This window comes from Talpa europaea (assembly GCF_964194135.1).
Source record: "Talpa europaea genome assembly, chromosome: 4".
Classification (NCBI taxonomy): domain Eukaryota; kingdom Metazoa; phylum Chordata; class Mammalia; order Eulipotyphla; family Talpidae; genus Talpa; species Talpa europaea.
In genome coordinates, this window is record NC_140070.1 from 120,107,890 (window position 1) to 120,132,554 (window position 24,665).

Below are 24,665 nucleotides of genomic sequence, written 5' to 3' on the forward strand. Positions count from 1 at the left end.
AGAAAATGTGTTTTTAGTCAAATAACGATCAATTGTGGTGTTAATATGGCATACTAATTCTGAAAGTGGTCACTTCTACCAAAGTTTTTTTAATAATCAGGTATAAAATTCAAATTTCCATTTTCTAATTTCTGACATATAAGCTCTACTGTCACCTGTATCTGAGAGTGGTAAAGTGATATCAACTGCTCTACCAAAGGCAATAAGGTAGTTTTTGGGATTCAGTTAACATTTTTACTACTATAGTTAATAGAAGGTAAAAGGGGTTTGGACACTATTGTTAATAACATTAAATACTTTTCACCCAAATACTGAAAAATACATTCAGTACTTAAAGTAGCAAGTGATTACACACTATAGTCCAAAAATGTATTTCTGGAATGGCTAGTAAATTTTATTTAATTTTGCAAGCCTAATGTAAAAAGCATAGGCAATAAGTCTTACTAGTTAATAAAAAGCAATTCTACCAATCCACTGGTAATTAGGATACTAAACAGAGTTGAAAAGCATTTTACTGAAAGCAAAATATTTAGAGAAAATAGACATTTATACAAAATTATAAAATGCTTGTAATAAGAATAAGTGTATTTCAAGAAAAGCACAAACTTATTTTAATTTATAGATCCAGTTAAAGCCTTTAAAAATTTAAGTGGGAATTGAAATATGCAAAAATGTATAAACATTCTACAAAAGATGGTCATTCTTTTCCTGAGTATACTAAAGCTATGAAACGTAAGGTGACACAAGAAGGTAGAGATTTGGGAACTCTTTAAGGGCATTTCCTTTCTACACACTGCTTCCCTCCTTCTTCATATTCTTGTTTGGAAATCCACATCTGTTGAAATGTGCCCTGTAAAATGGAAAGAAAAAGTATATATATTATTCTGTCTATATTAGAAAATACTCTTCTAAATTCTTTAACAACTTATACATCTTTGAAGAACTCTTAAATTCCCCCCAAATAGTATTTTATTACTCCTTTCTTATTTCTGCCCTCCTCCACAACACCCAAAGACACTATTTAATCTTGCCTAAGGTTAGAAAGTATATTAAGTCCTTCTACCTAGGTCTGTTACACTCTCATGGATTTTTAAATGGTGATGAAAAGAAGATAATGGGTTTGGCTATGGTGGCTTTGTGTCAACCTAAGGCAACAATAGAAATTGTTGGAAGGTTTGGCCTAGTGCAGAACTATTAATAAAGAGTTGTTCTAGAACTTGATTAATGGTAATGTTTAGAACTTAAAATGCTCCTCAGAACCAAGACAAAATCTTGCCAGTATACACCAAATAGTACACAAACATCATACCACTTAAACAGAAGGGAGGAAAATGACCGAAAGAATCTGGGCTACATTAATGAAATCCACTCCCTATTAACTATTCAAGTTAACTGGACTCATACATGGAATACAATTTGATCTAAGATGTATTAGGAGATTAGAAATAGAACATGGAAAAGGAATGTATAAATGGACAGTTTCACTTAATAGCTTAAGATACTTATATTAATCAAATAACGATCAACTGTGTTAATATGGCATACTAATTCTGAAACTGGTCACCCTTCTACCAAAGTTTTTTTAATAATCTGGTATAAAGTACTGCTCTTGGCTGCTGAGGTGAAGGGAAAATGCTTCAAGTCTAGGGTGTACAGGAAAGAATAAGGCAGCACCAGTCTAAGCAAAATGCAAAACCCAGCACTATGACTTCACCATTTGCCTCAAGAACCAATTCCTAACTTCCTTTCCTCACCATGGGGCAACCAGAACCTGAGAAGGAATAGCTTAATTGTGCTTACTGCTAAGTCCTAAAAAGTGCCAATGGGAGAAGAGGCATGAACGAGTTAACAGATTTCCCACCTCTGCTTGAGAGGGGAAATTGAAATTAGGGTAACAAATATCCACTTACAAGGCAATGAAACATTTTGCTATATTAGAAAATATAAGACTGATTATTAGGTTCTCCAGTTGACAATTATAAATTACAAAGATAAATAATGTACTTAATTATTTTTAGTATTTTACTAAATTCAGTATTTTCAATGGTATAATTAAATGACTCAGTAGGAATCTTTATTTTGCATAGTGTATTTACTAACCAAAGAAGCTAGAATGGAGCCACCAATCCATGAACTGAACCTCCGTTCCACTGTTGTATTATTTGCAATCAATTTCAACCGCATACTCTAAAAGAAAGGGAAGAAGGATTAGTATGAGGTTCAATTCTGACTTAATGACTCTAGTTCAACCACCAAACATGATTATTTTGTAGCAGCCAGTCTACTAGTAGGCACACACTGAACTGTATAGAAAGATTTTTTTTTTAAAGTACTTTGATGGCTTTTAATGTGCAGTGTGTGATAAAATATGTAAACTAAAAAAATACTTGAGAAAACTGCAAACTACAGAGTATGGCACTAATTTAAATTTATGTCTCATAATAGCAAACCTGTCTTTCACACTTTAAAGCAGGTACTGTGCTAAGTGCTTCATCTATTATTTCAATGCTTCCAAATACCAAATTCAATTATCCCAAGCTTGCCCCTCTTTCTGTAGTCCTCAAACTTTCTAATTACCTTTTAGGCCTTCATATTATCCTGGCCTCTATCTTCACTCACCCCACCTCATCCCATCCCTCCCAAATCAAAAGCCAAACATGAGATCTCAGGTTGAGCTTTACCCATAACTGCATTCTTTCCTAATTATGTTTCTGTTTTGAACTCATACTCTTGTTTCACTGCTTAGTATTGTCCCTATCTCACTTTCAGTACCCTCCCTATCTAGAATCTGCTTATGGGATAGTTCTCAAATTGTTAATACTTTCCAATTATTATGTTCAATTACATATGAACACATTCAGTTTCATAGTGAAATAAATGTGTGTGTGTCAAGATAGAATATGGAGTGGTATAGATGGGAGGGGCTGTGGAAGTAGGAGGTATGGACTTGGATTTTTGTAGGCAGGGAAGTGGTTGACATCTGTAACAATGGATTTCTCCCCATTATTTGATTTTTTCTGATCTGTAGTGAGACATGTTATGCATTGTACCACTGGCCCGCACCTTATTATTTGATTATAATTGCCTCCTCAAGGACAAGGATAGTCTCTCACTCACTTGAACACACCATGTACATTATTCTGGGACTTTCTATGAAATCTAATTATTACTACTATAATTAAGTGTGCTCCAGATCACTGTCTTTAAAAATGTAGTAAAATAAGGCATTCAAACTTGTGCTTATGTCAACATTTAATAATTATTAAGCTGGTATATATAAAACATTTCATATGAGAAATCAAAAGACCAGCAAATATACAAATTGTTTAGGTATTATGAGGGCATACTAAGTTTTTTTGAAATGTAGTATTTAGTGTAACTCCTTACAAAAAATTGATAGAGTTTTTAAAATCTAAAGGTTACGACTATTAATACTTTCTCTTCAAACCAGGATCTTCTATCCTTTCACAAGATACCATAATATACCAAATGCAGGAGCTCTTCAGACCTCTGTCTAATTTTATCATGTAAGTTCTCTATTAATAAGCTAGAACTAACAAGCAACATTAATAATATGCAACTATTAGTAAGCAACATAACCTGGTACCTATCTACTGTGGTGGTATCCCCAAAAGAGATATGTTGCATTCTAATCTCTAGTATTTGTGAATGGACATACAGTTTCTGTAGATTTAATTAATGAAGATTAAAAAGTTAAAATGAGGGGCCTCCCCAGTGGCGCAGTGGTTGAGTGCTGGGTTGCGAAGCTGCCCGCAGCCTCTGCAGCGCCGGTTCGATCCCCGGCCACCAGCGAGGGTCCCACGTAGCACGACAGACCTCTCCTGCCGCGCCCGCTGCTCCCCTCAGCAGTGTATTTCTTCGTCAGTCTGCCTGCTCTGCTCCCTGCTCTGGTGAATTCTCTCACCCTCCCGCACTTCTGACTATACCCAGTGCTTATATAAATAAATAAATAAATATTTTAAAAAAAGAAAAAACATCCATGAAGGGAGAATGCCATGTGACAATGGAGGTAGAGTCTGAACTGCATTCCAAAATACACCAAGAATTGCTGGCAAACCACAGAAGCTAGGAAGGTGGCAGAGAAGGATCCTCTTCAGTAGGTTTCAGAGTGATCCTGGCCCCACTAACACATTAATTTTAGACTTCTAGCTTATGAACTGAGAGATCATAAAATACGTTGTTTTAAGTCACTCAGTATGTGGTAGTTGGTTACAGCAGCCCTAGACACTAAAATATCATCAAATTTTCCAGCCATAACACTCTTCTACCAACCCACATGGTGCAGCAGACCTCTCCTGTCTCACCTGCTGCTCCCCTCAGCAATGTGTTTCAGTCAGTCTGCCTGTTGTGGTCCCCAATATGTCATTGGTGAATCCTCTCGCCATCCCCCCATCCCCCAGCAACTCTGGCCTACACCCCAGCTCTTGTATGCATAAATAAATCAATCTTTATAGTAAAAAAAAGTTAACTCACTGGGGGGGTTTTCTGAGAGAGCTCCCTATTCAACCTGTCAGTAAAGCTCTGTATTAGTGTGTTTCCTCCTGCCACTATCACACTGCCATAGAGACCCTAGGATAAAAAATAAGACAAGTTAGACCCAAATATTACAAGTTTTAAATACAATTACAAATTAAAACCATGTCCTCCACTACAATTTTCCCTTTCATTCTTCTATGTAGATTTAGTAGCTTATTCCAATGGCTCTCAATCTGGCTATACATCTGACTCATTTGGGGAGCTTTTAAGACATTAATACCTGCAGGCAATTAAATGAAAATCTCTGGGGATAGAGTCCAGGCAAAGTTTTTGCTAGTTTCTTTAGAAAGCTCCAGATTCTAACGTGTGCTAAAGTGTAAGAATCAATAAATTATTCCAAAAACCAATTTCTGGCATTTAGTGCCAATATTTATTAGAATCCTCATCTGGAAGCTGTATACTTAAAATTAGGTAATGATATTAAGTCATGATTATGATGGACAAAGAGTAATCTGACAATATTCCTGGTGAAAATGATTACTACTTTTCTCTATTAATTTTAGTTCCTGAACATGTTTGAACATATTTTTGACACACCTTTAGCTATGAGTACTATGCGCTAAATAAGTGAATTAATTAAAAGTTGAGGCAGTATTTTGGCTACCAACTGACTAGGGTTTAAAGTAGATATAATGAGTATAATATATAATATGGAGTTGGTGTTTAAAGTCTGACAAAACAGGTACAAATTTCCAGTTATAATAAAGGCACAGGGATATAATATACAGCATGGTGACTCTAGTTAATAATACTATATTGCACATTTGAAAGATGCTAGGCGAGTGTATCTTAAAATTTGTCATCACAAGAAAAAAGGTTCTGTAACTGTATGGTGACAGGTGGTACCCAAGCTTACTGGGGTGATCATTTCACAATATATGCAAATATTGAGTCATTATGTTGCAAGCCTGAAACTAATGTGCCAATTATACTTCAATTAAAAATAAGACAAAATATAAGAGAATATCAAAGTAGGAAGATCATTTAAACTGAACCCCATGTAAAAGCTATATAATTTAAAGCGCACTTTCCCGAAAAATAAAAGTAGTAAGTGAAACTGTGCTATATACAAGAAAAATCACCAATAATATGTATTTTGGTATGTCACGTTTTGGAAATCTCTAGAATAGCACTCTCCATCTGTGATTATGGAATGTTCTATATCTGCACTGTCAGACAGCAGCCACTAACTACTTTTATAATGTAGCTAGTGAGCTCAGGAACTAAAATTAAAATTTTTATTTATTTTGAATATTCGAGATAGCCAGAAGTTACCACATTAGACACCAGATTTCTAGGGTTATGTATTTTCCCTTTCTATTACTTATTTTTTTAAAACATTATTTTAAAATGGACTATAAAATCAATGGCCAAAGTTACCAACTTAAATAATGATTTGGGGGCATTTCATTGTCCTAAATAATACCTATATACAAAACAGAATTGGCACTTACTGGTCTGATGTCAATATCACACATTCCAACACTTGTAGTAACAACATGACTGACTCCCAGCATTGTATTTCCTGATAATCCCTACAAGAAAATAAAACAAAGAACAATAAAGCAGCCCCCAAAATTTAGTTCTATTTAGGTTTTATAATTAGACAAGACCTTTAAATACACAAGTAAAGCCAGACTAATTATGAAATAAGCTGACATACCTTTACATTGGAAGGGTCAAATAATCCTTCAGGAATCTTTAACCGTTCTGCACCAAAATCACAGTTGTAGCCATTGGGAAATTCATAATGAACAGTTGGCATCTGTGCAGCTACTCTGAAAACATAAGGCACAAGACAAAAACAATCCTCTTCAAAATAATAAAGTGCTAAAAAATCACCAACTTGTAAAAGAGCAAAATGAGAATACTTTAAAAAGGTATACAGTATTTCCTAATGTGACTTTGTAACTTTAGAGTAGATCTGACACATTCTTTTTTTTTTAAGTTGAGGTTAACATTGGTTTATAATGATGTACAGGGTTCAGAGATAAAGGTTCACACCTCTTCAAAGTATGTTTCCATACCACAACCACCACCACAGTCCTTTACCACAGTCCACTGCAGGTTAAGCATCTTCTATGATTTTCTTTAAACAAATCAATTTCTTTCCCTACTTTTACGTATACAGTTTTTAAAAAGATTAGCATCAAGATTTCAATGAACTATTAATTATCAGACTTGTAGACAAAATAAGAAAACATACTGTTCATCGTAAGTTGAATCTGATACTTGAAGTACGGAAGCTTGAAAATCCTGGATAACACACTATGGATTAAAAAAGGATTAAAACAAACAAAAAAAAGCATTATTAAGATTTTCTTCGCAATCTACACTTTTAGGACATTATGTTTTAGATACTTTTTTTGAATGAAACTGGATAACATTCCTGGATGGGTAAAGCATTTCAAGGGTATAAATTTACCCAGCAAGGATTGAGTTATCAAGAAACCCAATTCTAAACCAAATTAAATAAATTTTAAATTATAATAGTTAGAGAACAATGATGAGATAAAAACAATAGGAAACCCTTTCACCACAGTCTTGTATAGCAAAACCAGTTTTAGAACACAATTTTTTTCCCTCAAAGTTTGGATTTAGAGATTTCATTACCTGTATTATAAACACAGGCTTACACATCACATCTTATGCACATGGTGTAAAACTTCAAAAAATTGATGTGAAATATATATTATCTTTCGGCTGTTAAGAAAAAAGTCTTGTCTAATATCTAGGCAAAATCATTAATCATTTTCAGATACTTATGTTTTTCTTGTACTAACACCCACAAAAAAATCTTCATCTTTAGTTGCAAAAAACTCAACACAGGATATATTCCTACCATAGTAAATTATGACTTTCACATCCTTTTAACTGTTAGAAATGAATAAATATATAGTGGTGTGGCAGATTATTTTACCAACCTCTCCTATATCCAGAGATAGATATTTAGTAAAGAGAAATACTTATTGGCTCCTTGCTATGAATAATAGGACTTTTTACATGGCTGATTGGTATTAGGAATAAGAATACAACAACTACCCTAACAGGTCTCTACAGACTAAAATCATTTTACTAGCCAAAAAAAATGTGCAAAACAGCATAATGCTTGTTTCCACCCCTAAACCAAACCTCTTTCCAAGTCTCACCATAGTAATCCAAATGAACATAGTTTGTTGAGATACTTGTTTGGCAAGTATGAGAGCAAACTTCTTCCTAAAAAAGTTACTAATTTTTTGGTAAAATGATCACTAAAACTATAAAGCTTGAAAATATAAAGCTCTCTTAATCTATGCAAAGATAGCCTATAATGCTCTACAAAGGAGATAAGGGTTACTTACATTACACATGTAATTGTGCCAAGACCTCGTAACCTGAGGCAATTTTTCTTTTCTTTTCCAATTTGCTGGAGATCCTTCACGAACAGCTTCCTAAGTACCAAGAGTACACGTGCTAGGTTAACAGAGTTCACAAAAGGGTGTGGGAGTTGGAGATAAATTTCAAAAAGAAAATTCAATTATCACTTACTTTTGATGCAATCATATATGGAGGAATCAATTCTATATTCATTTCTTGGAAGAGTTCTCTGCATTGCATAGTAATAAAGTCTCCAGCAAGAGGGGATTTCACAATACCTATAAAACAGATTAGGAAAGGTTAGGAAAGATTAAACCCAACTTCTTGGGAAAAATTTACTGTGTATTTATTTGTGAATAACTTTTTTTCAAGTATAATTAATGGAACTATTCCATGTATCAGTTTTAAATACACATTACATACTAAAGAATAAAAAAAGAAACATTTGGAAATATGTTCTGATAGTCCAACTCTTTGTTTTATTCAATATTTCATTACCAGTGTACTCATGACAACTAATATTGATTTAACCATGGTTAAATACATTTACCTTGCTGAAGGACATAGCCATCGTGGACTGGAATTGCAGTGGTATGAGTGGCTCCACTGTCCAAAATCAGCCCAGTAGAACGGCCATTGGCAAATCTAGTTTATAGCATTAAGGAAAATAAAGTATTAAGGCTCCTAAAATAATGTTTATTATAAAGGGAAAGTTTCACAAGGCATTTCTTCTTCATCTGCATTATGGTATAAAATGTGTTAAATAAAATCTAGGGGTAAAAACTGGTATCAACTAATAACTTTGACATGGAAACAAGTGACAACAGGCAGAACTTCTAGAATGGTGGTATGACAGCTTTGGGAAACCTTTCTTCCAAAGAAAGACAACAATTAAAGCTGGCCAAAATTCACATAATCATTCAAAGTCTCTGGAGATAGAGCAAAGGGTTTACAACAAACTGAGAAGCAACTAATTAACAATACCTACCTACAGAAACCTGTAAGGCTACGGCAATTGAAGAAGGAAGTACAGTCATGCACACATAGGATTAAAGAACCACTTCAGCAGTTTAGCAAGTTTCACCTCCCCCAACTCAATGAAAAGAGCTATTCCAGGTAGATTCAACAGCCAATGAATTTCTGCAGATCTCATTTTCCATAGCTGTGGGCTGCAGAAGGAATATATTACATGAACACCATAAACCAATATTTAGGGTCACTCATTCTGTCACCAAATATTTACTAAGTATCTGTTATGTTTCCCTGGTCTGCACTAGCAATTCTAATGTAAGCACAGAAGATATATAAACCCAAACTTTTTTTGCCCTGAAGGATATACTATTTGGTGAAGGAGAGATTGTAAAGCTGTAAAAAGACAGTTCAGGATGCCCAGCTAGTGAAGGGGACATGGGGGGAAAGCAGGGAGACCAGGAAGCAAAAGAGCATGGTGAAGTCCAGGAAGTGCAAGTGCTTCAGTACAGTCTGGAAGAAGAATAAAGGAAAAATTGTGGAAGATGATTCTGGCTTCAAGCAGACCAGCAATTTACAGATACAGGTGCGGTGTGCAGAATGGGCAAGAGGACAGGTTGCAGTAATCCTGAAACAGTGCTACTGAACAAAGAGAAATAACTGGATTTGAGAAACAGGGATAAAGAAAACACAGGTCTTGATGACTGGCTACATCTGAAGGGTTATAGAGAAAGATTAATGGTCTGGACAAACGGAAGAAAGATGATACACAGAAGGAAAAGGAATAAATGTAAAGGGGAAAAAAATAAATTCTGTTTTGTACACATTATTGAGTTTAAAGTGCTTAAACAGATAATAGAAAAAATTCTAGGAGGTGGATGGGTATGGATGGAGTTTACAAGAAAGAGCTGGGATAGCAACAGGGATTTTGGATATACCTGATATACGAACTCAAGGAAATGGGTAAATTAAGCCAGAAAGTGCATGTGAAAGAGATGAAGGGCTAGGTAGAGGCAGAAAACCAAGAAATGGGTAGGGGTGATCAAAGAGATCTGAGAATAAATGACCGGAAAGATAGGTTATTGAGTTATCTTTGCTATTACTAGTGTTCTATTCACCTCTGGTCACCCATATACATAAATGTGAATTTTATCTCTATCGGTACAAAGTGAAACAGTAACACAAGGCTGAAAAGTGGCGTAAAGGTGTATGAACTTTCCTATAGATGGCAATTATAAAACCTAGACAAATTATTAAAAATTACCATTTTCAGATACTGTAAAGTGTTCAAAGGCATTCGAAGTTCAGCCAAAATTTCTCATATAATTGCAACTGAAAGAGGTAAGAACTATATAGTTTCTTGCAGCAAAATGCTCCCCAGCTCCATGGCTATGGATTAGGAAAAACTAGGGGAAAATTTCAACTTTACCATGATAAGTGAACAGAGAAAAGAGGTCAGAGCTGAAAGAAAAGCTGGACATTTAAGATAGAAACCCTGGAAGCAAGAGAATCACAAAGAGGTGATACTTGAAATCTGAGTTTATCTACCCGAATCTCTGACTGCTGAACTATTCAAGTGCAGGACTTGAAAGAACCCAAACGAAACAGAAAGAAGAGAGAACAATCTACTCTTGAAAAACAAAGCTGCATAAACATGGTCTTTTTACCAAATGTATTCTCCAATGTTATGTGTTTCGGACAGCAGAAAACTAACGCCCTCCTTACAGGCTTAAGAGCCAAGAGAACAGAGCCTGAGACCAGCAAATATGAGAACTCAGCTATCATCAGTTAAGTCAGTTAAACAATGGTATTCTTCTCACTAATATTTTTGTTTCAAATAAACATAGTTGTCATTTTCATAAAAACGCTACTTGTGTTAACACCAATGGGTCTATTTTTGTTATTTTTAAATGAGTAAGTAAATGTTTAAAAAGTCTTAGTTTTAATTTCTCAAACAGTACTATCAATAGATATAACCTTCATAAACAAAAGCACTTTGGGGTCTTCAATAATTTTTAAAAGTATAAAGGAGTCCTGAGGCCATACTGTTTGAGAAGTCAAAACAATTTTTAGAATAATACTAAGCGGGGCCTCCCTGGTGGCACAAGAAGTTAAGATGCAACCTATGAAACTATCCACAGCCACTGCAGCACAGGAGTTCAATCCCTGGCCAGGGAGTAACCCACATTGCGCAGCAGACCTCTCCTGATTCGCCCACTGTTCCTCTCAGCAGTGTATTTCAGTCAAAACAAACCTTTTTCCTTTTGACAAGTATTTATAACCCAAAATATATTTCTATATAATTTTGCATATTTCTAGAATTCTCATTTTGAAAAGAACTTGTATCTTACCATAAAAACTACAGAAAAAAAATAATGTTGGGGCCTCCCTGGTGGCGCAAGGGGTTAAGTCTCAGCACCATGAAGCTATCTGCAGCCACTGCAGCTTCAGTTCTATCCCGTCAGGAAGTTGACCCACATGGCGCAGCAGACCTCTCCTGTCTTGCCCACTGTTTCCCTCAACAGTGTATTTCATCAGTCAATCCACCTGTTCTGCCCCCCACTCTGACTCGGGTGAATCCTCTCACCCCCCACACCTGACCTGTACCCCAGTGCTCGTATGCATAAATAAATAAATCTTTAAAAAAAATAACACTAAGCTATTAACTGCTATTATAACTTCCATTCTCGCATGAATATAGTTTTCCGGAGGCTATTATGTGCAATATACAATAGACTAAATGCAAAAGCCAGGTATGAGAATCCAGCTTCTGCTATCAAGTCCGACATTTGAAAAAAATCTAATATGATGCCACTCTTCTAATTAATAATTAATTAATAATAATTAATTATATTATTCTAATTAATAATTTCTAAGTTTTTGTTTTAGTTTCTAATATGGTAAATAATGCCAGCTACCACATAAATAAAAGTTCTGAATCTAAAAATTTGAGAACTCTGGCCCAGAAGAACGTAAGAACACTAGTCAACAAAATCCAGAATGTGAGAAATTCTACAGGACTATCTACTTCTCTAAACAAATAAATACCAGAGAAATAAAGGGGTAAAAGGAGAATGCACAGATTAAAAGAGAAGTAAAGACATATCAAACAAATATATTGTATGACTCTTGTTTGGGCACTGATTCAAATGAACTTTTTAAAAGAACTTTAAATGTTTTAAAGAAAAGATATGGTTCAATATAATATTCTATCTTCTTTTAAAATAGAAATATTCTATAGTTAAAAAATGAAACAGGACCTCCCCGGTGGTGAGGCGCGTTGAGCGCAGTGCTATGAAGCTGTCTGCAGCCTCTGTGACGCGGGTTCGATTCCCGGCCAGCCAGAGAGAGTCCCACAGGTGTGGCTGCGCACCTGCTGCTCCCCTCAGCACCTGCTGCTCCCCTCAGCAGTGCTTTCAGTCTGTCTGCCTGTTCTCCCCACTCTGTCTCTGGTGAATCCTCTCACCCTGCTGCGCCTCTAACCTGTACCCCAGCTATTGTATAAATAAATAAATCAATGTCCAATTCTGTTTATACAGTCCTTCTAAGAAAGCAGCCAAACAGACTTGGAACTTCGAATACAGGGTTATTACATCCACATCATGCAACTAAATTTTATTTTCTTATAAAGGTTTGTTAGAGTACTCTATTCTTCCACTCAACTACCACAATTGTTATACAAAAAATTCAAATTAATCATATACTTCTTTATGACTTTTGCCAACGTTATATCCTAAAGTACTATATACAAATCTGTTAGTTTTTAATAATACATACATTATAAATTATTTCAGGTCAAGACATAATATTTCCCTATCTTTCCCTTAATAGGCTTATTAAGTATCTGGTGATTAAATCTTAAAATAATTTATAGCTAACTTCCATATTTCTAAGGTAACTGGATAGGAGGAAAGGAAGAGCAATGTTAAGAAGACAGGCAGCTTAAACACTGCCACCTATTCATTCTCCTAAAAACAAAAATTTTTAAATCCCTGTTAAGAAGGACTGAAGCGTAACTATCTCACTTCCCTCTCCTATCTTCTGGTATAACGGCATGATTCCAACAAGGAATACTAGAATAGACAAGTAAAAATCAAGAGAGCACACATCCCTTGCCGCCCAAACTTCAGAACAAGCTAGAATAGGATGAAGTCTTTTGCTGGGTGCATCACCTTTTAATAGCACAACACTTATTTCTAGAGAAAAACTAAGTATTACTCTTTCAAGGATACGCTGTCAAAACTGCAGTTTTGCACAGGAAGAATGCAGGGATGTTGTAGTGTTCAAACATTAATTCTGTCAGTTTCTCTCTCTTTGCTCTAGTATTCCACTTGAGGGGAAAAGAAATGCAAGTTATTTATTGTTTAAAAACAAAAATGCTGTTTTATCTCAAGAGTCATTACAGTACTTTATTAACATAAAACATTAAAAATGAATACCATGAAAAATAATCCTAGTTTTTTAATGTTGTTTTTTTCTATTTATTTGTAAATTTAATAAGCAGACTAAACAAAAACTAAAATGATGCAATCAGCAAAATTGTCTTGTTAAGAATTCTAGAAATTATAAACTTTTCAAAATATATAGAAATGAGGATTCTTATAAACAAAGCATTATAAAATCTTAAATCTAGTAATCAAAATCTTAAATACAAATTTCAAACCACCAAATTCTCGCTTATACCTTATAACTGGAATTCATGAAGACTGAAACAAAATACTGATCACTTATTATCATTATGCTAGCTCCTTAGGCCCTTTTGACCGTGAACCAAATAAATTTCACAGGAGACTTAAGCAATTTCCTGTCCTGGTTCAACACTTGAGTATAAAAGTAGATACATTACCCTTGAGGCACAAGGGGCAATTCATAAACCAAAATGGGGAGCAAGGAAATCAAAGGCTTTCCAAGGAAAATCAAATGTTTTTTTCAACCACCAGAACCCATTATGATGTTTTCTGATTGCCTGAATAGTTTATTGAAATTATAAAAGTTGTATAGTATTTAGAAATTAATTCCTAATTTTCAGAATTCAAAATATGAATTTCTATGTATTTTAAAAGAACAAAGAGGCATTCACCAAATAAAGTAAGGAAAAAAAAAACCCTAAAGTTAAAAAAAAAAAACAAAACCCTGGAGAAACTTGGAAAAGAGTCTGTCTCACCGGTGCTTCTGACATGAGGACGGGATGGAGGCTAGCTTCTGATTTGACATGCATTTTGTAGGTATGGTCCAAAATAGCCTGGAAACTATCCCAGTCTTCAACTAGAATATGAAATTAATTTTGAAAACAATGTTTAGTTGAAGATGAATAAAGCACTCTTTCTTTGATCTAGCATTAATACTTTTATAGAATCTACTTACTTTACAGATCTACTTCATTACAAAGTACATTATATGATCATCTTTGTCTTCTAGATATTAGAACCTCTTTTTAGTTCCTCCTGCTCCAACAGTATCACAAGCCCCAGACCTGTCCCAAATTTAATTAACATACCTAATAGACCTAAAATACCAAAACAATGTTACTCAATTAAGTATTTAATAAAGGTTCCATTTGTAATCAAAATGGTGAGGAGAAATATAAATATATGATCTAAATCTGACTTTTAAAAGTTTTTTTTATTATTTAAATTTTATTTTTATATTCCCCTTACAATTACAACCCCCTTATTTTGACCATAAGCCCTCCTTTCCCCACCCCCCAACCCCCATACAGAGTCTCTGCTTCATAGTTGTTTGTTGATTTTGATTTTCACATTCTTATAGTTATTCATTTTCCTGTTCCCTTATTTAAGTTTTCTAGATTCCTGCTATGAGTGAGACAATCCGGTATTTTTCTTTTTCTTACTGGCTTATTTCGCTGAGCATGAGCCCTTCCAGCGCCATCCATGTTGCTGCAAATTGCATGTGTTTATCTTTTTTGAATGCTGAGTAATAGTCCATGGTGTATATGTACCACATCTTCTTGGTCCAGTCATCTATTTTTGGGCATTTGGGTTACTTCCAAAGCTTAGCTATTGTAAACAGTGCTGCTATAAACATAGGGGTGCAGGTGCTCTTTGGAGTTGATGTTTCTGTGTCCTTTGGGTAAATACCTAGGAGTGGAATGGCTGGATCATATGGAAGCTCTATGTTTAGTAGGTCAAGAAATATCCACACAGCTCTCCATAGTGGTTGGACCAGTTTGCACTCCCACCAACAGTGCAGGAGAGTTCCTTTTTCTCCACAACCTCGCCAACATTTGTTGTTGCTAGTTTTTTTTAATATGTGCTATTCTCACTGGTGTAAGATGGTATCTCATAGTAGTTTTGATTTGCATTTCCCTGATGATAAGGGATGTCAAACATTTTTTCATATGCCTGTTGGCCATTTGCATTTCCTCTTCAGAGAAGTTTCTTTTTAGCTCTTCTGCCCATTTTTTGACTGGATTATTTTCTTTGTTTTTGTTGAGTCTCATCAGCTTTTTGTAGATTTTTGTGATCAGTCCTTTATCATTAGTGTTGTGTGCAAAAATGTTCTCCCAGTGGGTGGGGTTTCTCTTTGTTTTTGTTATTGTCTCCTTTGCTGTCTTTATGGGTCTCCCTGGTGGTGCAGAGGGTTAAGTGCAGCTCTATGAAGCTGTCCACAGTCTCTGCAGCGCAGGTTCAATTCCCGACCAGTCAGGGAGCTCCCCACATGATGCAGCAGACCTCTCCTGTCTCCCCGCTTCTACCCTCAGCAGTGTTTTCAGTCCGTCTGCCTGTTCAGCTCCCCACTCTGTCTCTGGTGAATTCTCTCACCCTCCCGCCCTTCTGACCCGTACCCCAGTTCTTGTACAAATAAAATAAATCTTTAAAAAAAAAAAGCTTTATGTATTTCCATTTGTAACTGTATATTTCTACTGCTTAAAAAATGTTTAAGATTACTTCCAAATCATAAGCACATATTTCCTTTAATATATATAAAATTCATTATTGTACTTTAGATTGTTTTCATTATGTGAATTATGTTCTTAGTAGTTAAACCAAAAAGCATGAAAAAATAAAATGTTTCACAATATATTTGAATAAAAGACTGCAAGATATTTAAAAATTATAGTTTATATTATTCTCAATCGATACTAATATGTCTTTTATATGTCAACCTAAATATTCCATTAAAATTGCTCTCAAAAGTCACTAATAACTTTTAAAAGGTAAATCCAGTGAATACTTCACTCGGGTACTCTTACATGACATCTGTAAATTATCAGACACTATTAACTACTCAAAAATTAACAATCTTTTTTTTCTGCCACAGCCCAAAGAAGAAAGTCATTACTTGTATAACTCACTTCCATAAGACTATTAGGACCTTTTTTTGGTCAATGGACTTCACTGGTACATAACTTCTCACTTCTTTGGTACATAACTTCACTGTACATAACTTCTCTCTTCTCTCTTCCTCACTGTGACAGCTGAGGACAAGACTTGGACTTCTAGACTTCCAGAACTTATTCTTCTTTTAACATCCTGAATTTCCTACTACATCCCCACTTTCACTCTCCCCTTCAGGGGCACCTCTTTACTACTGGATAAATATAAAACAAATTTTCAAAAGGAATACTATCCCTAACCCTCTTCTCCTATTCCAAACTCTTTATGGGTAACATAATGCAACTCCATGTCTTAAAATCTTTCTCACCTGCTCACTAGATCACAACCCACATTCTAACACTTTGAACTCAATAACAACCTCATTACTTGTGCAGAAGAAAAGTAAATTAGTATTGCAGGCCTGAGAAAGGTCTGTTTGAAGATTGACCTTTGGCTGGCATCTGGGAACTTTGCTGGTAAATACTTCCCCAGACTCTGATATAAAACTTTCCCTAAATGGTAAGAGTAGCTCACTGTAAAAACATTGTGATTTACGCTTAACACATTCTTTCCCTCTGTGAGTCTGGCATATGGTAGGCACAGAGTACGTACATTGCCAGACCAGAATAAAAACTGGGTATTGAGTCTCTAATGAGCTCCCATGGCAGATAACAAACATGTTACAACTCACTGTGGAAGAATTAAGTACATCCTGAATGAATCCATTATGAGATAGTCTTAAAAGCTCGCACTGACTTCCTCTGCACTTTACTTCATGCTCCTCTTTTCCCTTTGATTATGCCTTGTATCCGTGCAGTGTAATAAATCTTGGCCATGAGTACAACCATATGCTGAGTCTTGTGAATCCTTCTAGGGAATAAGTGGCCCTAAGTGATCCTGGATATCACTAATACGCTTGCCTTTTAAATGAAAGTTACTCCTTCCCTTTCTATTCTTATCTCCATGCATAGAGTCTATATGAGTCACCCCCATCAAAAATCTAGGCAACTTTTTAAAATTTTCATTCTCTTTTTACCCCATCATTCACTGGGTATCATTTGTCTGCTAGAACATCTCTGAATCCCCCTCAGATCTTGGCCATCAGGATTATAGTTTAAAACTTCTTTTCTCATCTGGACTCTCACCTCCCTAACTGGTCGTCCTATCTCCAGTATCTCCCCCTCCAATCTAGTCTTCATATTGCTGTTACAATAACCTTTTCAGCTGGCAAACAGGAGCATTTTACATCTCTGTTAAAATTCCTTTGACGTTATCTTTTAGTTACCACCTTAGTTATAATGTTATCAACTTTAGTTGCCAGGGCATGGTTTATAAGCCCTTTCATAACTGCGCTCTGCTCTTTCCTGTTACTGGCCCTGAAGCACCCAATGCTGCAGGCCAAAGGTAATTGACAGCATTTTTAAATATGTAAGTTCTTCCATAATTCCATCTCTTCACACATGCTGATTTGCTCTACTTACCCCAGCCTTGTCAAACTAATTCTTATTTCTTGATCAAGATTCAGTACAAAAGTTCCTTCCTTTGTGGAAACCATCACTGACTCCCAATGACAGAGTTAAGTAACAATCCTTTGCTCTCTAATCCCATGGCTTAGCAAAATAGCTATATTATAGCACCTAGCACATATTTGTATACATTTATTTCCACTATCTATGAGTTTCTTGAGAAAAAGAACATGTTTTATACATTTTGCATTCTCATTACCTGGGAACATCAGCTTGTGGAATAAAAACAACAAAATAGCTCATTTTCAACTTCTAAGAAGTTACTATTTTATATGTAAAATGTACCATGTATAGTCTATAATCAAATCCATAGACAAAAACATCATACCCATTCCATTTTTCAGTGGTGAAATGGTCTCCACATTCTCCCTCGGAACACGCAGGGCATTAGTATCTATGTAATAGGTGGGACCGCCCTGTTTGCCTTTATCGCCATCTATTTCCATCATAGTACTTCCATCATCTCTTTCTAACACCAGACCAATAGCTGTGGGGAAATCCACCTGTAAGAGTCAAAACATGATACACAAGTTTTTCCTGCTTTATCAAGGAAATCTTCTCCCCCAGCTGAAATGTTTTACCATATTTGATTCTGAATTTCTGCATGAGCTTAATGTTATATGAATGGCTGTTCCATATCTAATCAACTCAAACATCACACTTACCTTGGGGCAGTCCTCACCAGCATAACCAGCTCTTACAGTATATGATCCAATGTCAAAAACAAGGGCTCCAACTTCATCTTAAAAGATGAAAAGATAATATTAACAACTTGCATGAAAATACTTAACTTGCTTAAAATGAGAACACATTTGAAAGTCCCATAAAAATCAAAAAGGCACTACATTCATATTACTAGTTTGTCCCTAGTTTTAAATATACCTTAAACTAAAGATTCATTTATAATTAAAATATAACAAGTCATACATTATCCACCAGTAGAAGCACAATCATGAAAGAGACAGTACACTAAATGGTTAATATATTCCATGCAATTAAGGAGGAAATGAAAAAAAAAACTGCACATTTCAAAGGTTTTCAAGAGTTAAAGTTTAATGCTGAGGGAGAAAGCTGATAATTTTTTCTTTACATTCATATTAAAAGCAATGCCTCTAATTCTATTTTAAAAATACTTCACTCAAAACAGCATGCCTCAGGGCCTCCCTGGTGGCACAAGGAGTTAACCATCAGCATTATGAAGCTATCTGCAACTACTGCACAAGAGTTAGATTCCCGATCCCCAGAGGTGACCCACATGGCTCAGCAGACCTCTCCTGTCTTGCCCACTGCTCCCCTCAGCAGTGCATTTCAGTCAGCCTGCCTGTTCTGTTCCCCGGTCTTGTCTCTGGTGAATCCTCTCACCCTCCCGCACATCTGGCCTGTACCCAGGTTCTTGTATAAATAAATAAATCTTTAATAAAAAATTGTAATTCTAAACATTTTGATACATAAATCCTTCAATGAAAAGAAAAGAGGAGGCCCCTTTAGTGGTATCTCATGATCTTCAAGATAAAATTCAAATCATCCCACTCACTAAATATTCAAGGCCTAGCACAATCTGGCAACAATCTCACTTCCCATTTCATACACTTAGCATTACTGAATATATCCTCATGTACACCATGTACTCTCACTGTTAACCTTTGCATATGCTGTCCCTTCCACTGTCTTCCATCATACCCATAACTTTTCTTGTAAACTCTTGACTCCCCCACACTGACTTAAGAACATTCTTGTCTATGTTACCTTTGAACCTTCTATATATTGTCATTACTGAATATCTTATTGCATTAGTTACCATTTCTCATCAACCTAAAGGCACTATAAACTATGAGATGCACCATTATTATCATGCACCAAGAAAAAAAAAATGCTGTAAATTAAATTCTGCCATGCCATCAACATTAGACAAACTTCAACTTCAGTTCTTTAAATGCATAGGTGTGGGGGAATGAACAACTAAAATCAATGAAGTATGGTCTGTTTAGATGACTGATTTGCCTACAAGACCGAGCTTCTTGAACATAGAGGCTATACCTAGAATAGCAAGCACTCAAAAAAAACCATAATCATTTCATGAAACAACAACAAAAAAATACCTATCAAGTTATTTTCCTGTTTCAATTAGTAAGGAAACTGAACAGCGGAGTTTTGATTTGAGTAAGATTCTTGATAGTTAGAATTTTGCATCTGCTCATTTCCCTTTTTTCCCCAAGAATTAAAGGAGATATGTACATTTCCTGTACCTTGTACTGTTTAAAACCAATCATCAACGTGCCCAAAATAAAATAGCAAAGGGAGAGAGTAGGCTTAACATCTTAATTGCAGAGGTCTGGATATTTAAAAATTAGGATGCACTTTCTAGTGAATTTGGCTGTCCTTGCTCTTTTGAGGCTTTGGATGTTTTTTTTCCAGAGCAAATTGCTTTCAAATTCAAGGCTGACATGATTCTTCTGAGGAAACGGGAGAAACGGCAGCAATTTTCTAACCTAGTCTTAAAACACTGCAATGTGATACTGAAGGCTAATGATTTCAGAAGTTTGGACACGAGTGCCCCCACTTGCTAGGAAGATGATCTTTAGGTTAGAGATTGGGCAGGAGTGATGAAACTAACACTTTAACAAAGCTGGTCCAACAGTGCACCTGTCTGTTTTTATTATAAAAAGGAGTTTGATATAGAGGAGTACCATGAATGAAAAATGAAAGGATGAGGAGCAGCAGACCTCTCCTGACTCGCCCACTGCTCCCCTCAGCATATACTTCAGTCTATCTGCCTGTTCTGCTCCCTACTCTGTCTCCAGTGAATCCTCTCACCTCCTGCACCTCTGGCCTGTACCCCAGTTCTTGTATGCATAAATAAATAAATCTTTAAAAAAAAAATGAAATGAAAGGATGAGTAGGTCCAGAAACCAGCTAGCAAGTACAGAAATCTGCATGAATTAATGCATTTTGTCAAAAGATAAAGGATCATTGTCAGATATGGACAGAAATAATTATTAGACTAACAGCTATAAATTTTAAAGTTAAGACTATTTCATAAGCAAGTTAAAAATTGTTTATTAATTTAAAAAATTAATACACAAAATTTAGGTGAAAGGTTTGGTTGCCTTTCACAGTAAACCCTTTGGTAAATGTGACCCCCTATATGTACTGGATATACAGAGGTAGCTCAAACACAAAATTATACACTTACTTTTATGAGTTTTAAAATATTTTATATATTTTATTATTTTTTTTAAGATTTATTTATTTATTTATACAAGCACTGGGTACAGTCAGAAGCATGGGAGGGTGAGAGAATTCACCAGAGACAGAGCAGAGAGCAGAACAGGCAGACTGACGACGAAGTACACTGCTGAAGGGAGCAGTGGGTGGCAGGAGAGGTCTGGGCACCATGTGGGACCCTCGCTGGGGGCCAGGAATCCAACCAGCGCTGCAGAGGCTGCAGGCAGCTTCACAGCCCAGCGCTCAACTGCTGCGCCACCAGGGGAGGCCCTATTTTATATATTTTATATGTGAAGGCTTTGAAACATTTTCACTGACAGAGCAAATGAGAAACAGGATTTGTATTCTGAATACTTAAACCACACATGAATATGTTGTATTACCTATCTGAAATATGACTGATGGAGAAAATAACCAAAAAACTTTTTTTTTTAATGGGAGTTTTACCTTTTCTTCATCTTAAAGATCCTTGCTCTCCACTTACTAGGAAGTTAAGCAACTTTGGGTTGGCCACTTAATCTTTCCTATACCTTATTTTCTTCTTCAATAAAACGGCAATAGAATTTCCACCAATCTCATAGTTATTGTGGATTAAATGAGTGAATACATGTATTAAATGCAGTGCATGAAAAAGCACACAGTATAAATGCTAGCTGCTAGCACTACTATGTTCATTTTTATCTTAGTCATATTAATCAATAACTTGTAAGGAAACATTCAGTGGACAGTTTCTATTTGTATCAGTAAACCTAAAGGTAGCTCCATGAGGCAGACACACAGATCCAATTTTTTGTCAGGACTTCATTCAGATAGAGAAGTAACTGATGCAGATCCATTAGGTTTCTCCAAAGTAAACATGGGAAACTATGGACTATAATCTTATAGTTGAGAAATCAAGGACAAAAAAGGGAGGGAGGAGCCCAAGTGTCACAATATGACCTCAGAAGGGATCTAGGGCCCTTCCTCGTGGCACAAAGGGGATAAAGAAGCAATCGATGAAGCTATCTGCAGCCACTGCAGCACAAGTTCGATCCCCAACCAGGGAGGTACCCACATGGCACAGCAGACCTCTCTGACTTGCCCGCTGCTCCCCTCAGCAGTGTATTTCAGTCAGTCTGCCTGTTCTGTTCCCCACTCTGTCTCTGGTGAATCCTCTCACTGCCCCCCACGACTATGGCCTGTACCCCAGTTCCTGTATGCATAAATAAATAAATCTTTTTTAAAAAGGGGGAGACTCTAAAACTACATTCCCAAAACTACTAAAAACTTTGGAAAACCTTATTTTTATCTCCCACTTGGCAAATGGCATCCTCTTCAGAAACAGCATCCTTACCAGACAAAACAGCAAAAGCAACACTTTGGATTTGTCTCCTAGGTCTCCAATTCATGAAACACCACAAAGCATGAATCATCAGTGCTTCATCTAGGCACCTTGTAAAAACTGGGGCTCTTGATTCAGTAGATTTAGAGTGGAGCTGGGGATTCTGCATTTTTAAAAATCATGTAGGCGATGCTGACAATTGCTGATCCATGGACCCCCCCAATTGAAAGGTAAAGTGCAGCAGTACCTCCCTTAAACTTCACAACCACCTGCCAGGTAGGAACTGTCATTCCACCAATGAGGGTGAGGGGCCTGACGCTGGAAAGGTAAGTATACAGACAGAGCTAAATAAGGTCAAAGTGGCCTCCCTGGTGGCGCAAGGGGTTAAGAGGCAATCTATGGAGCTATCCGCAGTCACTGCAGCACAGCTCGATTCCTGGCCAGGGAGCTACCCACATGGTGCAGCAGACCTCCCCTGTCTAGCCTGCTGCTCCCCTCAGCACTGTACTTCGGTCAGTCTGCCTGTTCTGTTCCCCACTTTGTCTCTGGTGAATCTTCTCACTCTCCGCACCTCTGGCCTGTACCCCAGTTCTTGTATGCATAAATAAAAATAAATCTTAAAAAAAAAAAAAGAAAGTAATATAGAAATTGTTCCCAGTAATTATGTCAGCAGGGAATTAAGGATAAAGCTTACTGGGCCTCCCTGGTGGTGCAAGGGGTTAAGCACCGCACTATCAAAGCATTCCACAGCCTCTGCATCGAGGGTTTTATCCCCGGCCAGCCAGAGAGGAACCCACATGGGTTAAGCACAGCACTATGAAGCTACTGGCAGCCACTGCAGCAGGAGTTGGATCCCCGGCCAGGGAGCTACCCACATGGTGCAGCAGACCTCTCCTGTCTCGCCCGCTGCTCCCCTCAGCAGTGTATTTCAGTAGATCCACCTGTTCTGCTCCCCACTCTGTCTCTGGTGAATCCTCTCACCCCCCGCACCTCTGGCCTGTACCCCAGTTCTTGTACGCATAAATAAATCAATCTTAAAAAAAAAAGTCGAAGTGCTAAATAAATGGGGAGTTTTTTTTAACTCCCAGGTCCACGGCGCTCTACCGCACCAGACCCTCCCGCAGGGGAGCCTCCCGAAATGACAAGCGTCTCTGAAGTAACCCCGAGCCGCCCGCCCACGGGTAACTCTGGGGTACGCGCCGGCGGCGACCAGGCAGGAGCCGCGGGGAGGTGGGGGCAGCCGGGGCGCCAGGGCGGCGAGGCGGCCGCGTCCCGAGCGCCCGCCGCCTCCCCTTGAGCCCCACCTCTCGAGGCTCGCTCAGCCACCCGCGGGCCGCGGCGACACCCCAGTCCCCGCCTGCAAACTGCAGGGACCCCCGAGTCAGAGCGCGCGCGCGCCCCGACAGCGCGAGTGGCGGAGCCACTAGCAGACACGGACCCCGCAGCCGGTCGCTAAAGCCGGGGCTCGGCGAGCAGCCCCCGCGGACGGGCCCGTGCGCCCAGCTCCGAGGCGGCGGGCGCCCCGAAACCCCGCGCGGCGGGGCCGAGGCTGGAAGGGGCCGCGGGGAGGGGTGACTCCGACCGTCCGCGACACAGACGAGCCCGGGGGGCTCCGGGGCGGGCAGAGCGCGGGGCGGGGGCGGGGCGGGAGGCCGGGGACCCGGGGGGGGGACCCCGGAAGGGCCCGCGGGGCGCGGAGAGCTGGGGGCGGCGGTTACCAGCCCCACGCGCTGAAAGGCGCGCTCCCCGGCGCGGCCGCGCACACTCACCTCCCCCGTACACGCCGCCGCTCATGGCTGCTGCCGGCGCGACGCCCACGTTAGAGGCCACCGGGCGGACTGAACGCGACGGCTGCGGACGCGGGTCCGGCGCAGCGCTAGTGCCGACCCCTCAACTTCCACCGCCACCCCCCGCGGGCAACAAAGCGGCGTCCACACACCCGGGAGCGCAGGCACACTTGCTGGCGCCTCTTCTCAGCCAATCACGAGCGGCCCAGTTACCCTTCAGCCAATCAGGATGAAACTGTGCTGCATCCCGGTCGCGGCTCTGCCAGTTTATCCAATCGGAGGCAATCACGGGGGTTGGTGGGCGGGGAAAGCGCAGGAAGGAGAGGAGTTGGGTTGCGGAGCTGGGTGGGCGGGGCTTCCCGAGGGGGCGGGGGAATGGGCGGAGGGCGTGGCCGCGGGAGCCGGGGAGCCGGAGAAGCGAGGCGGGCGCTGGCGGGGGCGCGGCTGGGCGCGGAGGGCTTGGGGGGTCTGGTGGAGGAAGGTGACCCGCTAGGAAGGTGGTCAGGGATAGTGGCTCCCTTTCTCCGCTTTTGGTTTGTGGCGAATGCAGAACATTTTTTTTTTCCAGAAAAAGTATTTTCAGCTA

General features: G+C 38.3%; 1 protein-coding gene across 1 annotated transcript; it reads right to left on the reverse strand.

Moving 5' to 3' along the window:
- Window positions 1-769: 769 nt before the first annotated feature.
- Window positions 770-24,086, reverse strand: ACTL6A (actin like 6A; the record flags this gene model as incomplete). Its single annotated transcript, XM_084231933.1, has 14 exons — window positions 770-850; window positions 2,101-2,187; window positions 4,495-4,590; window positions 6,012-6,092; window positions 6,221-6,335; window positions 6,764-6,825; window positions 7,899-7,988; window positions 8,086-8,192; window positions 8,465-8,559; window positions 13,116-13,213; window positions 14,048-14,148; window positions 18,075-18,249; window positions 18,412-18,488; window positions 24,062-24,086. The coding sequence occupies 14 exons, from the start codon at window positions 24,084-24,086 to the stop codon at window positions 770-772; spliced, it is 1,290 nt and encodes a 429-aa protein (XP_084088059.1).
- Between the last annotated feature and the right edge of the window lie 579 nt (window positions 24,087-24,665).